Here is an 18,970-nt window from a genome sequence, read left to right on the forward strand (position 1 = left end):
ATTTTACAAGTAGCACTGATATCACACTTATTGTAAACTCATTAGTTAACTTTCCGTCCATTAAAAAGTAAACTAATAGCGTTGATGAAGTAAATTTATGAAAAATCTCATATATCCTCATGAATATCATAAATCTCACACAAGATTGGATTTTCCTCACGGGTTGGCATCACTGATTGGGAGGGGGAAATAAAAGATTCTCAATTTTCTCTCACATCATGCTTTAACATCACTGGTGCCTGTGTCACTGGGGGCAAACGACTCTTTGCTCCCTGAATTCATCTGTGGTTATGACCCAAAAGAGGTTTTACCCAGTTTGAGAATCTATATCAAAATCATAGAAATATAATATAAGGTGGCCACTTCTTTTATCCTGAGTTTGTATCCTAACAGTTCACTTGATAGCCCGTAGTAGGCTAAGGGTAACTGATATGGTTAAAAATTGATATTTAAATTTTTAAAAAGTTCTAAAAATATTTTGGATCAATGTTGTATAAAGTGTGTATTGGCCAACCATCAAATCGCCGTCATTTGGCCAACAGCTTCGTTACAATCCGATCGTAGTTTAATTTCTGTTTTAGAAAAATCAAGTTTGTTGGAAAATGATCGGTAAATCAGCTAATCACAGTATGAAGGCAACGTTGGCAGTTGGTTACTTACTCTACCATGTCCCAACGTCGGATCTATTGTTTGTGATCCTAGGGTAAATGATTATCATGTATCACTAGTCATATAGGACCTTATGCACAGTCGTAATAACGAGTGATTAGTGCCATACTAAAGAGTTCAACTAACGTGTTTCCTGCAGTAGTCAGACCTTTAGTATGATGCTAATCATACGTCAAAACGACTCTGTATAAGGCGGGTAGAATTTTTTAATAGAATAAGGCCTGACTTGTCAGCTCACAATGCGTATTATATTCTCCATAACTAACTCTAAGATTACTAGGAAATAAAACAAGGAATTTCTTTAAGTACGAATTAACTTAAGGATCATTATTATTATTATTATTATTATTTTGTGACCACATTCCCTTGATGTCTTAAACCTTTTGCACTTTTGTCCTTAGGAAGCTTAATGCACTTCTGAGAACTGCTACATCGGTAAGTCAAAAGGAAGGACATCTCGTACACATCTGTTCACATCATTAAAAGCAACCTCTATTATTTTAAGAGTGGATTAATTCTTAATGCCATTATGTTTTCTCTAAGATACTTCCTATTCTTAAAGAAAACACAACATGTATTACAAGCTGCTTTTCATTAAGTAGTGTTTCCGCCTTTGTCGCACAGTCGATAACATCAAAACTTAGAACGGTACTCCTCTTCATTCAACATTAGAATGACGTAGTGTCAGTCCAGAGGTATAGACAGCGAGTTTTGTATTTCTAGAAGGGAATAGGGGGTGGGGACACAAATTATTGTAACGTTTAAACAATGTTTCAATTTCAATAAATAGTAATCATATAACATGTATAGGTTCAGTTAAAATTAGTGTTATCAGGGCTGGATTATTCCATCTGAAGGCCGGGGGCTAGAAAAAGTATGTGGCCCCTGCTGACTTCACCTAATACATTTCTATGAAAATACACTAGGAAAGTTAAAGGAATATGTTTCATATTTTTGGTCATATTTTATTTTATGGTGATGATCGTATCTTCATGATTCTTTTTAGATAACCAATTGAGATTTTGATCAGACTGAAGCCTCTGTCAACCTGGAGGGCCGGGGCTATAGCACCCCTAAGACCCCCCCCTTAATCCGGCCCGGGTGTTGCAAGAGAGAAATGTCTTAATCTATGAGTAACGCTGAGTCATAATAGTTAACAGTTGCGCTAATAGATATCACATCTACTTTGTGTGCGTCCCTGACACCAATAAATGGCTACAGCATGCAAGCAATTTGCAGTTTTAAAACTGTTGTAACAATATATTTGTAATCTTAAAAACTGCATTATTTCGATGTAATTATTTCAAAATAGAAGTAAGTGTTAGAATAGGGGACGAAATGACGGAGGAGAGTGAAATAGGTCCGCATTCAGGGGGGTTTAGGGGGCCGCCCCTCTAAATTTTTGCTGGCGCCCTATAATTTTCACAGTAGGCTTGCAAATGAACTATAATATGGTAACGAACCATAATAAGGTTGGATCGCCCCCCTAACTTCAGCCGACCCCCCCCCTACTTTTTTGGGCTGGCTACCGGCCTGGAGTGAAACTAGAAGGGGAGTTCGACAGTAATGCTGTCTCTCATTTACATAATTTAATATACATCTAGAAGAGCTTTTGGAAACCAACATAACGAAGATGGCATTTCGGTAGGAGGAAAATTCACTTTTTATGTTTTCTGTTCAGATATACTCCGTTCAGACATAAACATCACTATTGTAGTGAAGCCACAAGGTTCAATTTTTTATATGGGTATTTCAAAAATAATGCTTATAGTTCAAAAAAATACTAACACGAAAAAATAGTCAATTTTTCATTATTTTCCACCCAAAAATATGTTTACACAATAATTATGAGCATTGTCTGCGAATTTTCTACGTTCTATTTATCCTATCCGTCATTCGTAAGTAGAGAATATGGCAAAAACACTTTTCGTATGAACAGAACGACTTTGTATTTGAATTTGTGAGCCTTCTAAATATGTAATTACAGACTACGATCAGATAATAAGTAAATTTTTAATTTTTCTAGTTTTGGGTTCCGCCATTTTGATAAATGGCGCATATTTTAAAATATACTTCTGTGACTGGCAAAATAATACATTTTTTTCGTATTCTGCAGCCTCGGAAACATATATTTCGACACTAAGATGATCACTCTAAACCAATTTTTTAAATTTCATTTTCCGTGTCCGCCATTTTGAAAAAAAATGGCGTCTACTGGAAAAACGTCCCAAAAATGGAATGTCTACCCAAGAAAAAATAATATATTATGTCCTAAAACACATTCCATAAATAAAATTCTCTGCACACACACACACACACACACACACACACACACACACACACACACACACACACATATATATATATATATATATATATATATATATATATATATTGCGGGAGATATGGTGGGTCCTGGTCTATGCTAGGAATACAGATATGCAGAATATTTTTTGTGTAAACAACACAGCAAAAAAATGAAATCTTTGAGTTTTAGGTCCCACAATTATACCGGTTAGGCTAAAGGAGACGGTGATGATGAGTAATGAATGAAATGGAGGAATGAAGAAAGTGGAAGGAAACGGGAGAACCCCGAGGAAACCCACGCACACGGTGTTTGTCCACCACAAAGTTCACTTGTGGGGGCTGGGATCGAACCCGGGACCCCAAGCACCATAGCTCTACCACTGAGCCACCGCGGCCCCACAACATAGCAATATGCCAAAATAATTTCCTCTTATAGTTTTATTTCGTATGTGTTACTTGACAGACATTGGACACTAGATTTTTATCACTCAAAGACGAAAGAGCTTACTCCTTTCTTCACACTTCATTTCTTGAGATAGAAACGCTCGATATTCCACGCTCTGCTGACTCTAATTCCCCTGTCCTCGTCTTCCTTTGTCCACGGTCCACTAACGTGAGTCAAAACATCTAATATGCTAAACACGTAAAAGAACTTCTTACAGATTCACGTGTTTCTCCGTTTACATGAACCAGAAATACAACTTCGGCCACAAAATTTCTGTCTGTGTAGGAGGTGAGTTTTCCGGCTAAGGAATGAGGCTAGATAGTGAATGTAGGATAAATAGTGTAAAGGCTGTTATTTCGCCGTGAAATATTATATTTCATGTTGTTGGTCAAATATAGGGTTACCACGTATATTGATGAGTGAAAAACAGGCCAGATTTAAGAGACCATCAAAACCAGATTTGTCTAGCAAGAATGACAAAATACTACACTACTCCGTAAACCATTACGGTCACATTTACTGACCGATTACCGTCAATTCTTGCCGCCAATTGATTACACAAAAATTTACGGTATTACTGTAAAATTTATGGTTAGGCCTATAGACCATAAAAAGGCCGTATTTATGCCCATATACGATAAATTTAACAGTAATACCGTAAATTTTAGGGTAATCGGTTGGCAGCCAGAGTTGACGGTAATCGATCAGTAAATGTGATCGAAATTATGTACAGTGTGCCACTTCTTATAAATGGAAACAATACACTACAGTACTGTGTACAAACTAAAACAGTTAAGTTCTCACATGTGGACTGCTACGCTACTGATCCTCTTTTGTTCATTGCGCCACTCAACTGTCTACTGATGTAGTCAGTGTAGTCAGTTCCAGTTCAGAAAGCACACCTGATACAAATGAAAACACCCGTAGGCAATGTTGAAGATTATATGAATATCATTTGTAGGTAAAAAAATATGGACTTGTCCTGCTAAATGCGGATGTCTGGTATCCCTACTCGAATAGAAAATATGTGATTTTGCTGCATAAGGTTTCACGTCTGCTTCTTGCTTGTAATGTAGCTGTAAAATTCCAAGTTATGATAGGATTTTGGTATGGTTCCTTACACTTATGACCTGCTGACAAGGATTACTAATAGAATTGCTTAAACTAAACTTTTACCACATTACGAGCCACTTTATATATAAAGTCATACCACATTCTCTTGATCCCCGATCACATATGACCCTCACATTGTATTCTTTGTGCAAATTGCATCAGCACAGGGAGTTTAGAATCACAAAAAATCTTTGAGGAAAAAAAAATCGCACACACCATTAAAAATATATATAGACCAAATGGATGCACAAATTAGTCAACTCAGAGATATAACTCACCCACAATTAGTTGAAACACAATAAAAAAGGATTGTAACTCGAGAACTAAGTGTCGGATGAACACTTGGAACAACTTGGAACTTGGACATGATGAACTTTATGAACCATTATTCATCTTGTTATAATGAAGGCTATGTAGAATTAATCTCATCAACAAGCATTCGTGTATTGGAGTTCATGAAAAACTTCATACTAAAATTGTTGTTGCAAGTTCGATACAACGTCTAAACTGACATAATATCAACAAACATGCTTTGATTCCAGGGTTTCTTTATGTGACTTGCTACAATATGTTCCATATACATATAACAAAGATGTAACGTTTAATACTTGAACTTCATATTCATACGATATACTGGCTTTTATGAGCCCTGCTACTTTTTTTAAACTATCATAGGTGAAGAAAGACCATCTTCAAACACCCTCTTTGAGAATCCACCTATCGTAGAGTCATTCTTATGAATCTACCGAAAAATATGCAACTAATTTACAAAATTTTCGAATTTTTTCCAAACGAAGACTCAGTTATCAGGTTTACACATTAGAATAATACGCATATTATGTGGCTACGGGAAGCTTTTTAAAGAAAAATGGCATTTTGCGTCCCGTTTGCATTCCTTTCTAGAAAAGGAGTGACAATCCCATTAAAAACTGGGACGTCTGGTTACTCTATTCTAGGATAAACATCTCCCTGAAAGAAATTACTTCGGATTTATGTGTCAACCGAATAACCCAAATAAAACAATTCATTTATAGATATTATACTTTACTCGAATGCCCAAACCACATCATTGAAGATTTTTAGAAGTTTTCTTACGTTTCATGCTTTGTAGATTTAACCCACTGATGACCAACTGATAATGCATTGCTGCTCAGAACAAAATAGGAACTATATTTGGGGCTACTTCCCTCGTGCCCCTCTCCTAAGCCAGCGAATCGCTAAATGTGCATAAGTTATATCGTTTTGTAAAGTTTTGTTCTATTCTACTCATATGTCTAGGCCAACTAGATTTTGAGCTACGACCACTTGAAAATATCTGTATTAAATCTGCATTTCTCTAAAAATCGGCTGGGTTTCAACGTCCTTACCTTGCATAATGAGCTTAGTAATCAAAATCATCATGATCATCATCATAGGTTTTCTGCCGGTATTGGTGGGTCACTTCAGACAACTGAGAAGCTTATATGCTTCACGGTCTTCCGCTAACCTCTTCGTTATCTCGCACAATTTTCTGTTTTGATATCGTCCATTAATTGTAGTCTCCTTCGCCCCTTTCTCTCATTCCTGTCACCATACTTTCTAACACGTCCCTCATGATACAGTTCTATTTTAGCCAATGTTCCAACAAGTTCCTCTTTCTCATCTTAATAATATCTAAGATTGTTCTTTTCTCCCTCATCATTGCTAAGACCCTCTCATTCGTTTTCCATTCCACTAAGCTAATTCTTTCCATTCTTCTCCACACCTACATTTCGAAACCTTGCGGTCACTTTTCATCATTTGTGCGTAATATCCATGTTTCTGACCCATACAGTACAATACGACATACGAAGCATTTTATGAGTCTTTATCTCGTCCCACAAAATAGTATTTTCTTCCATCTAAAGGCTTGTTTTACCCATTGCTATCCAGTCGTTCTTTCAGAAAAAATGTTTCGGAGTGGGGCACACTTAGTATTCCGGGGGGCACTGCTGATACTGTTCTATTTATTATTATATTATAGATGTATTATTTTGGTCTCCTCCGGGGGGCACTCTCAGAGCTCCGGGAAAGGGAGCAGTGCCCCCCCCCCCAAAAAAAGCATGTCTGGAAGAAACACTGTTCCTATCGTTGCTTTTATTTCATGTTTACAATTCATATCGTCACTATTAATAGTATCTAGATATTGAGAACTAGTCACCTGTTCTATTTTCTCCCCTCCTACTTCTATATTTGACACCAACTGCTTAGTTCCAATCATCATGGCTTTCGTCTTTCTAAAATTTATTTTCATCCCATATTCTTCACAGAAAATATTTTCACAGTTAAAAGTAAAGTCTCGATTCAGATATAACTTATGATAACAGAATGCCACACACTTCCTCTTACGCATGAAGTTAAGGAAAAGACAAACTTCATTTTATTTACTGGCCGGATGAAACACTCGTGGGCTGAATCGTATCCGCGGGCCGCCACGTAGTAGCCATCACTGATTTAAACTATAAGTCACACATGTATTCACTATAATTAATAAGTCGGATCGTGTGAAGTACCAAACACTTTAACAAGAGTGACAACATATCGTACCAGTGACTCAACATGTCTGGTATATCTTGTGCATCTAATCAGGTCTACAAAATCTCACAATCCGTGAACATCGTTGGCCACTCTAAGAATTGAGAAGTTTCTGGAAGAATGAGAGTCCTTTCTTTAAAAAAAAAAAAAATAATAATGGAAATAGAGGTCCATATAGGTATTGTCTACTCTGTACAAACATTTGAAGAACCAAATACGAATAACTGTAAAGAAATTCTAAAAGATTATTAGAATCTAGCAGAAAAAAAGTATCCGAATGAGACATTATAACAATCGAGAGATCTCGTTATGCTGAAGAAACTGATATGGATGAATATAAAAACCTGATGCATAATTTCCAAGAAAATCGAGAAAAGCTAATTTCTTCGTAATAATAATAATAATAATAATAATAATAATAATAATAATAATAATAATAATAATAATAATAATAATAATAATAATAATAATAATAATGCTGTACGGCAACTTTGGCACCTAATAAGGCGAAATTGATACTAAAGAATACTCTTATCAAACCTTTCATTACGAAATTAACAGGCTGACAGTACGTATAATTAATGTGATATTGGCCTAAATTATAATTAATTTTAATTTCTGTTAAACTATTATAATGTTCAACATACAGTATATACGAGGTAGTATCAAAAAAATTCTGTAACACTCCAACAGATGGCAGCGCAAGGCTGCACGCACAAGCACGGGCGTATCAACCGTCGTTAAGTCATTGTCTCAAGAGACATCATCCTGTGTACATCGAGAGATCGGCACTTACATTACCACATCTGTAATTTCATCACAGATAGCAAGTTAGGAAACGATAAAACGTGATATTCTGTGTGAAACTGGGTAAATCTGCTATAGAGACGTTTCACATGATCCGGCAAGTGTGCGGCGATGATGCAATGAATTGTTTTGAGTGGAACGCGCGCTTCAAGAACAGAAGAATATCACTGGAAGACGATGAGAGATCAGGACGACCTTCAACGAGCACAACACCCGAAAATGTTGAAAGCATTGGGCAACTTGTGCATGAGGATTGTCAGAGAACAATTCTCAACGTTTCTGCCATTATCAGTGTGCAAAGGCATCTGTGGAAGGGCATTTGTCGAAAGCGATCGGGCCTGTGGCGCACGAGAAAGTGTTTGCTCCACGACGACGATGCACCCTGTTTCTGTGCTCTCCTTACACGTGAGTTTCTCACCAGAAACAAGATGATCGCACTTACACACCCACTCCATTCGCGAGATTTGGCCCTTGCGAACTTCGTTACCTTCCTGAAGCTGAAGATCCAGCTCAAAGGTTGCTGTTTGAACACAATTGCGGAGATCCAGCGCAAATTACAGAAAGTGCTTGACACACCTCCAAAAGAAATCCAAGACACATTTCAGCAGTGAATTGCTATACAAGGTGATTATTTTGAAGATTATAGTGTGTAAACGTAGATAAATAGAGTACTTTCTTGTAAAGAGAACTAGTCTCGAAACTTTTTGATACCACCTCGTATATATATGTAAGTCGATATATTACATCTATCTGAAGAAAATTACCGTATATGCTTGAGGGTAAATTCTAGAAAATCTGAAGAAAACTAATTTTTATAGCGTGCAAATAATATTACAGTTCGCAATTTTCATTCCGTTATAAAAATGGTTTAATTTGTAAACAGTGATGCCAACCTGAAAAATTATGAAATCCCATGTCGAGAGTCAAAAAGTCCCATTTTACCTATGAATTTCCCACGTTATACTAATTAAAAGTATGTATGCTATAATATTAAAAATTACATTTCTCTGTGTTAGTCACTTTTTTACAATATCTAAATGAATAAGCTGTAAATTTCGATCTTCTCGAAAAATCCCATATATGCTGCTTTTTATCCCTTTCCAACAAAATAAGGTCAAAAACTCCCATAATATGGGATTTTTCCCACAGGTTGGCATAACTGTTTGTAAAAATATGCTGACAAGTAGCGAGATTGTATTTGTCCTAACAGCGAGATTACAACTCTTGCAATCATTGTACTCATACACAGACGAATATTTTTTTTTATCTGATCTTCGAAGTTCGCTTCTCGAAATTGTATACACCCTGTTTTCATTTAATGTTAGCGTCACAATAATAGTAGCAGATAATAATGTGTCACAAAGTCAGTTGAAACTAATGAAAATGCGTAAAATTGTTTCAAATTCTTTCCCTAATTTAGATTTTAGTGTTTGTTAAAATTTCAAAATGTCAGTATCGTTTGCTAGAATGTCTGCAATTTCTTTTGTAGCGTTTACCTGTCTCTCCTCCATCTGTGATTCTTCTTTTTAACATTGCCATGCATTAACGCAAATGATCAAGCCGCGCCATCTGTCAGTATGCTAAAGCAACGCCAAGACATGAAGTATTCAAAGAGAGAGGAGACAGAATACACATTAACTTCACCAAAAACTCACTCGGATAATTTCGGAAATAGGAGCAAAAGAAAAGTCTGTAAGAGGGGTTTCAATATCTCTATCTGCACATTAATTAGCACATTTCATTCAGAAATAAGTTTCGTAAAATACTTTACCATAATTTATTCTTTGTAACTCTAGATGCTTTTGTAAAAAGTATATGGGAATTATTCCTAAAATGGAATACCACTTTTTATTATTCATTTTTCTATATAAAAAAGTATAGTTCAAAAGAGTACGAATTTCAGGTTATACTCTTCCGTTGTTCAGTGGTGGAACTAGAAGGTAAAAACTGGTGGGACTCAGCTATAACCCAGACTATGATAGGTATATCATGAGTTTACTATAAATTATCAAAAGTATATAAATATTAGCTTCAATTATTTTTCTTACTCAAAAAACTGGGTGGACAAGGTCCCCGGCCCAGGGCTAGATCCACCACTGCTTTCACTTTATATAAAGCTACCAGCTATGTCTCAATACTTGGGAAGAAACATTAAAAATGATTTGAGTAAAAGAATATATTTGAACACAGTGCCATTTTAGGCCAGTACATGGTTAAAATGACATACTGATAGTTGTAATAAGACAGATATACGGTAGACCCTATATAAAATACGAATGCATTTTAATTTGAATTATAAACCTTTGGACATAATGTGTTGTAAATCAACATAGAATATGAACCAGGGGTAAAAGTGAGGAGGAATGCAGGGGGACGTCGTCTTCCCACTTCCAAAAAATGTCTATGGCGTCCCCTCACTTCCTAAAAAAATTACAATGGGCAAAGATAGGCATGGGGGACGTCATTACGTCATGCGTCCCCCTACTTCGTCAGATCCACTTTTACCCCTGATATGAGCTATAAACCTTGCATATGAAGACGTAAAAACAAAATATTGCAAAAATGCTGAGAAAATGTGCTTTTATGAAATAGCAGTATGAAGGAAGCACTTAAAACTGATTTACTGAATTTAATGTTTCAAAGTGTCACATTATCTTTATCCGTAATTACTGACACAGTTCAAAGACATAAACTTTTGTTTAATTAATATATCTGCACAGTCTGCATGAGCCCACTTTCTGCAGCTTATACAATGCAACCAATGTCCTTCTGGGCGAGACAATGAATAAAGCTCATTGCAATATAGGCAGGGACAGTCGTCATTATGAAAGAACGACATTTCTTCACATTCGCCTTCCATATTAAAATTGATTATTTTCATAACCTTCGTTGCGGAACTTTTTCGAAGATTCATTGCCTTTACTTCAGCTTTCTTCTGTTCTCCGTTTAGATATGGGCTTACGGTAAGAAAAGTACATTTTCCTGTTGCCCATTATTTCTTGTTGATAGTCTGGTGAGAAACAATTGAAATTGAAGAAAACTGTTGTATGGCAACGCGTTAAGTAGGTAGTGTGTTATATTTGTACACAGAAGGATCGTGTTCAAGCAGCACTTTTTTGCACTGCTGGAGGTAATCCTTGAAAAGGAGACGGTCCCTGAGAGTCTTTTGACGTATATTGTGCAGCAACTTCAGCTTCTTCTGTTGGAGGAATGTGAACATTTGTAGTGTCAGAGGCGTGCAGTTGCCAATTTTCCATAAGCTGAACAAAGGGTAGTGCGTTACAGTCCTTCTAGAATAAGATTTAAGCCATTTGAAGACTTCTTGATGGTAGAAATTTTTCATGAACCCGAAGGAACACACATCGAGTTGCATACGATGTGTGGAGTGAGAGCATAGACAGAGTATTATAAGTTCATTTTCCTTCTTAAAGGTGAGAACATCTATATCTTACCTAATCTGTACCTAATCGTTGAATGTTCGTCAACGATTTTCATTTATACTAGGTTTCATAAACGCAGCAAAATGTTTCAATACTTAAATTCCTTCCCTGTTATCCACCCACTTTCTGTTGCAAATCCCAAAGTCCCAGGAGGAGCACCAAGGAGCACCATCGATCAATTCATTCTTCCAGTTTTTACGAGCGAAAATAAGAACAGGAAGAACAAAGGCACATGGACTCATAGTGGGTACCACGACTAGGTTTTGCTCTCCCTCTACACTTGTTAGCTATCCATCCTACTACTTTTTCCCATTGATGGTAAAAATTTTCGGTGCTATCTATACTGTTGACAATGCAAATTCATCAATGTTCCACAAACTCGTAAGTGATATGTTATCTTCAAACGTTTTTTGGTACACATAAAAAAATTTGAACGGCATCTCTAGTGAATCCTTTGTCTGGTGTTAAGGATTGTCGATTCTGGACACGCCAATAAAATATCAGGCTTTCGCTTCCTAAGACCTTTCAACCAGTCCCATCCAGCCATTCTGTTCTCCCTGTTGAATCGATGATTTATATAATTCCTTTCTGCTAGCTCAAATGGAAGCTTCCTTACTTTTGTGGTTGTCATACCAAACAGTCTTGACTCAAGGAGTTTCAAATAGGCGCCTAACTCGTGCTCCAGTTCCGGATTGAAAGTTGTCTGACAATGTCCTATTCCTTTCATAATTGCAATAATATTTTTGTTCTTATCTTGAATTCTCCGCCTGAGAACTGTAGCAGGAACGCCGAAAATCTTGGAAGCTTTAAGCCAATCTATTGAATGTGACAAATTCAGTTGCCTGTTCCATATTATTTTCAGGATCCCAGTTCTATCTGGTGCTTAACTTTTGGTACTTTCCGACTATCTGAAAATAAAAAAACAAAATAAATAACCAGGGTTCAGACTAGGAACTTTACGCGATAGAGGTTAGCGCTCTACCACTGAGCCACCGCAGTCAATTGTTGTTTTCGATGAGTTCAGTCTTTTCCCTTAGTCATTACTTGCGGAGTATTATGCTAAGCCCCATTAAGTCCACTTTTCTCGTTGATAATGCATTTTCCGTCGTTAAAATGAACTCTGAGGCGCTCGTTATCTATAACTAGAACGCTATCATCTAACACCCATTAGATCCAAATGAAAAGTAGCTCAAAGTTGGTTTGTTATTGCATCTTCCGTTAAGTGCGTAGTTTTGGAACTATCTGGGCCTCCAACCAATCATTGGAGTATTATTAGTCAGTTTTCTTCTTTTTAATACGAAGTTGCTTCAAGATTGAGTGCCTCTTTATCTCAACATCCTGACAACGAGTATCTTGAGGAAAATGGTTAAGCTTGGATACGTTGTATATGATGACCGTTTTTTCAAAACTCGATAGAGCAAATTTTGAGAAACGGAGGTATATATGGGATAGGTATGCTTTTTTGCTATCAATCAAGCTGTGAAATCAGAATTGGCAAATCTCGATACGTACCATGTGTGTAGAATATTAAATCATGAGCCTTTTGTCAGAACTCGATAGTGATTATGTGCAATAATAACAAAAATGCAATTCCTGTAAAACAAAAACAAACAAACAAAAAAAAAAGATTTTTGCTCTATCGATTTTTGAAAAAAGGCTCTTCATATTTTTGCTAAGAAAACTTATGATGATTAAAATTTTAGTCACGTTTATGAAAATTTATTTATGTTTTAGAAAAATAAAAAAATAAAAACGTTAACGAGCGAGACAGGATGAAAGTAGTACTTTTCTTCAAGGAATTTTAAACTCGTTTTAAGTTATTGTTATTCTAAACTCCCTTAAGCCGACCATAATACGTCAGTTGGACGGCTTAGTGTTAAAAGAACGTATCTACAGATTTTTTTTTAAGATACGAACATTTTGGACAATATTAGAGGTCGAACATTACTTTCTGTGAAATGATTATAAGTCAAATTTCCTTGTAAAAGATAGTTGATCGAATAAAAAGCATTTTGGACTACCAAAACCTAAAACCAAATACGAAAACACAATTTCTTTCCGCGATACTGAGAAAACTAACTTTTTGTAGATACGTTCCTATTATACTAAGCCGTCGAATTTTCTTCGGTTTCTGTTCCAATGATGTGCAAAAGTGACAAAAGTACAAGCTCTTACGAGGACCACTATTTATATTTTGACCCTTGCCAGCTCTGATTGTAGTTAGGCGCTATTTTTTTTTTTTTTTGCATAGAAACGTTTGACATTGTAGAGCATAATGTACTTCAAATGTTTTGTCAATAGCTTTATATGTGTTGTTTACATTGACTTGAAGATTGCGTGACAACAGAAAAATGGAATTAACTCTTGAAAATTTTCGTGCGATAATTTATGACAATTTTCGACGCGGATTATCAAGACAATAGAGCATCGATCAATTACTTCCACATTTGGCGATGAAGCCCGATCCTTCGCCACTGTGAAACGCTGGTATAACAATATTACTCGTGGCTGCCACTCGCTCACTGACGAAATTCGCGAAGGTCGTCCAAAATCAGTTATTATTCAAGAAAAAATTGATGCTGTGCAAAACCTAACACTGCAAGATAATCATGTGACATACTGTGAGATTGAGGCAACCCTAGGCATTAGTTCCAGCAACATATATAAAAATATTACATAATCATTTAGCTGTGAGAAAGATTTGTTCTTGTTGGATCCCACATAATTGGGCCATAACTTAAAAAGAAGCTCGCGTCGATTGGTGCACACAAATGCTCAATAAATACAATGGCGGTGCTTGAAAAGAAGTACATAAGATTGTAACAGGTGACGAATTATGGATATATGCATATGTGCCGGAACGTAAACAACAGTTGACTGTATGGTTGCTTCAACATGAACCAAATCCAACAAAAGTTGCTCGCGCTCGAAACAACTCGAAACAAATGGTCTCCTGTTTTTTTTTTTTTTTTCGGGAAAACTGGTCATGTGGCATCTGTAAGTTTAGAGGAACGTATAACAGTCAACTCTGAATGATACACAACAATTTCTTTGCTGGAGGTCTTCGGGCAAATACAGGAAATAAACAAGCGCCGTCGGATCATTCTTCATCAAGACAATGTGAGCTCTCACACATTTTGTCTAACAACCGACTATTTGAACACTCAAAAAATCGAATTGATGGGTCATCCGCCGTACAGTCCTGATTTGGCACCCAATGACTTCTTCTTGTTCCCGAATGTCAAGAATAAATTGTGTGGACAACGATTTTTGTCGGCGGAAGAAACCGTTGTTGCGTTCAAAAACCATATTATGGGGGTGTCTCAAGAAGATTAAAAAAAAAAAAAAATAAAAAAAAGGCTTTGACAAATGGTTCGAACGAATGTAAAAGGAGAATATTTCGAAAACAATATATCAATTTTCAATGACAAATTACTGTTTTTTTTTTTATTGTTAGGCTCAAAATATAAATAGTGGTCCTCGTATAAAGCATCTTTCCATATCATTTAGACCCAACAAACACGTGAAATTGTTATATCGATGAACAACCTTGATCCCTCCCGGCAAAATCTGATAACGCTACTGGCTTAATCACAGGTTCCATATTTATTTTCTTGGCCACGATATCTTCGGTTGTAGGATAAATGTCCTTCAATACAATGACGTAACTAGAGGGGGCAAACGGGGCTTGTGCCTCCGGGCGCCGGATTGGGAGGGCGCAAAATTGGGCAAATATTTGTTGGAGCGTTTTGGTTTGGTTGGTCAGGGGAACGCTAAGGCGAGTTCTTGCCCCGGGCGATAACTAGCGTATTTACGTCGCTGCTTGGGCAAAATTCATCATGTAACTTTCCCCAAATCGGTTAACTTCCGGGCGCCATCAGACACTCGTTGCACCTTACTAACTTGGATATACTGTACCATGTTAATGAGGCCGGTTTCATGTTTCTGTTGCAACTATACAGATGAAAGGGGCATTGCAAAATCAGTTGAGTGTAAACCGAAAGAATATTTCTGTTAGAGAATGTGAGAATACTGGGCTTATCCCTAGAAAGTCCGTGCTTGCATCTGCTACGTGAAGAACCAGGGGGGGAAGGGGGGAGGAGTCAAATTTGCCCGCCTGGTTTTAAGTAGGAATTATACTTTTTGTGTGAAAAAAGCTAAATACACTGCGTAAAACTACTTATATATTATACCAAATTACTTATAATACTATGCAGAAAACAATTATTATAACCAGTGGCGTATTTAGGGGGGTGGCTTCCGGGCTTAAGCCCCCCCCGAAATCTTACTTAGTATAGTAAAGTAAATGAAATATCTTGCAGAATTTTAACATTTCCAGGCAAAGCTCCCCCTGAAAGTTAGCAAAGCCCCTCCCGAAACAAAATCGTAAATACGCCACTGATTATAACTAACATTCGATCGACAGGTTCTCTGAAAGCCTAAGGGTTTTTATAAAGAAGAAATGTAACATTTTAAAAAAGTAATACATGTTATAGATATAAATAAAACAAATGAAAGATTTTTTGGGAAAACAGAGATGGTAGCACCTATGACCAAAGGTGGGGGGAATCAAAGCCTGCACAAGATTATTTTTTTCCCAGAAAAAACAATGCAGTATATTCCAGTTAAAAAAAGCGAAAATGAACCTTTCATCAAAAGGAACAATAACAAAAAAAAGAGACAATCCTAAATACATATTAATCCATATAAACTAAATAAAAAAAGAACTCACGGGCAAAATTGACCCTTCCTTGGTCTTTCTAGGGTTAATAATAAAATGTTACCATTTCTTATTCTCGTAAAGGTTTATGAGGTGGCGTAGTAGACATTCCTACTGCATGGATCTTCTATTTTCAGAGAGTACCTTTCACTTTTCAGGGAATCTCTTGACAACTAGAAATACAGTGGAACCTGGATAATTCGAACCTCAAGGGACCAGTAGAAAAATTCGAATTATACAAAAATTCGAATTAGAAAAGTATTTGTAAATGGTTGAAATAAACAATCAAACTTCAGGTTTTTACATAAAGACCATTATTGGAGCTAATAATAAATGTTTTAAGTACCATACACTCATTGTAAAAATAGAAAAAACATAGGTTAATACAATATGAAGTAAAATACTATACTGTAATACGTACGTACATACACTAGCACTGTATTATGCATGAACATTGAAAAAATCATAACGATACACGCACTACTGAACTGTGTCGGGAAGTGCCACTATTGTGATTTATGAGCAGTAGAGACGTGTGCAAAACAAAACAGGTGGCCGGCCAGCGCATTGGTGTACATGCTGGGAGAGGAGTGGAGGGGTGGGTACGCTGACCTTCAAGCTGAGTAGTCTGCGAGCGGGGCGGAAAGCCTGCTACAGTACGTATCTTCATCCGTTTCTTGGAAAATCCGACCCCATGACTTGACCTCATTTTAGATTTACACGGCAAAAGCTTCGAATTATCCAGATTATAATTCGAATTAATCATAATTTTTTTAAAGCATTGTTTGTATATAAAATTCTAGGGACCAAGAGAAAAATTCGAAATAAAGAAGTTTTCAAATTACAGAAGTTCGAATTATCCACGTTCCACTGTATAAGACAATGTTACAGTTTTACTTACAAGATATTTGTAACTCTTCCTTTAATCTGTTTCAATATTAAGATATGTCCTAATTTTAAACCAACTTTACCTCACTACATGAATAGTAAATATAATTATTTGTAATTACTAAACTAAGCACTAATCCTTTTTTGTTTGCTTTTCTTTCAACAGGTTTTCCATGTTTGCGCCTTTACTGACGAAGGTCTTATCATGAAGAGCTTCTTGTGCCCAGAATCAACCCTTTTCGACCAAACTATTCTCAAGTGTAATTGGTGGTTTTACGTAGACTGCAAAGCGTCCAAGAAACTGTACGACAGCAACATTCCAATCTCCAAAAGCTACCAGCTCATGAAGGCATTAGCATTTTTCTCTTCCTACAAAAGCTAGTGTTTTCAAGTATTTATTATCAGGGGATAGATATACAGTTTGTATGTTCGAAAAAAAGAAAAAAGTATGGACTTCAAATTAATGTAAAACTAGCGTGATTGCACTGTGCAGTCATATATGATTCCTTCCTCATTGTGAAAAGAGGTTCGGGTACAACAGATAAACAGGATTAATAATTTGATGTTCAAAGATTGTATCTGAAAATTACAACGAATGGTTGTCAACTATACAGTTCTATTTTATTTTTGTTAAATCACAACGATGCTTATTTTGTGGAATACAACTTATTATTAAAATTACAATAAACGGTACTAAGATAATAATCAATAATAATCATAATAATTAATGTTTGTGTAATTTAAGATAACGTATTTTTCTGAGTTACACAGTGCTGTAATTTTACAACGATATTTGTCAGTGTTTCATTATAATTTGGAAGAAAACTTTGGTGTATTTAGCAAGGGGACGTCACAGAGCATTTAGTTGAAATTACTAGCTAGAGAGAAGACTCAAATGACATCACCACGCTGCCCGTAAATCAAGTTATATCGGCAACAAATTTTTATTACATTATGCCCCATAGTTTGGTTTTAATAAGCAATAATACGGACTCGAAAGCGAGTAATATATCCTATTAATTAATGGTTCACATTATCAATCATTTTTTAAATCTTACTATTTACTGTAAGCCTCGTGTTTCATTTGATTGTGTTTTAACAATTATATTATGGAATCGGAATTGTCATTGATTCGTTGTAATTTTCATTTCATTATAATATACGTACCAAGTTGTAGACAAACCAGAGGCGGATCTACAAGGTAAAATCTGGGGGAGAGGCAGCTAAAATCCAGACTATTATAGGTATAACATGAGTTTACTATAAACTTTAAAAAATATATAAATCATAGCTTAAATTATTTTTGTCACTCAAAAAACTGGGGGGGCCTAGACCTCCCCGGCCCCGGACTAGTTCCGCCACTGCGACAAACCTATTTGCTTCTGATTCAAAATGGAAGTAAATGTTGGTATTTCAAGTACAGTAATTATATATTTTAAAGTGGATGTCTCTAATTACAATTCAGCAGTACTTGCTCACATAATATTTCTTTCTTGCTTGAAATACGTTCTAGTAAATGCGATAACATAATAAATACCCCCCAGTTAAGAAATACAAAGCATATTATAGAATCATAGACGTGCTGAGTACTCTGGTATGCAAGGTCCCTTGTTCGCTCCCAAGCCATTTTTAGACTTATGGTTTGCAACGTCATGCATTGTCTCGTTTGTGGATTGTCTCGTTTCTTCCCACTGCCTTTGCTCTTTCATCAATCACTCCTATTAAATTATGTGTTTTCTAAACACTTGCAAGACATACGTGTGGGAAGTTAACTCGGAACAGCAGTGTATACAGCTAGTATGGATATATATATATATATATATATATATATATATATATATATATATATATATATATATATATATATATATATATATATATATATATATATATAGTGTTAAAACTGTTAAAGTTACAGTGGTGTAAGCCACAGAAAAGACACAGAAACAAAATCTAGATAAGTCAATCTGTGAAAAGAAAACCTGAAACGAGTCAGTTTTATTTAATTGCCAAAAGATGGCAGTGTAA

The 18,970-nt window shown here is 36.0% G+C and overlaps 1 protein-coding gene across 2 annotated transcripts in view; it reads left to right on the forward strand.

The window, feature by feature from the left end:
- The window catches only part of LOC145664483 (uncharacterized), a 197,418-nt gene extending 178,666 nt beyond the window's left edge, over positions 1–18,752 (forward strand). For both annotated transcript variants that reach the window (XM_081731210.1, XM_081731206.1), the window contains one exon: positions 17,109–18,752. In XM_081731210.1, the coding sequence (XP_081587336.1) occupies positions 17,109–17,324 (216 nt within the window). In that variant the 3' untranslated portion in view covers positions 17,325–18,752. The remainder of the gene's footprint in view (positions 1–17,108) is intronic.
- The last annotated feature ends 218 nt before the right edge of the window (positions 18,753–18,970 follow it).

This window comes from Thermobia domestica, chromosome 1 (assembly GCF_964235325.1).
Source record: "Thermobia domestica chromosome 1, izTheDome1.hap1.1, whole genome shotgun sequence".
NCBI classification, from domain to species: Eukaryota; Metazoa; Arthropoda; class Insecta; order Zygentoma; family Lepismatidae; genus Thermobia; species Thermobia domestica.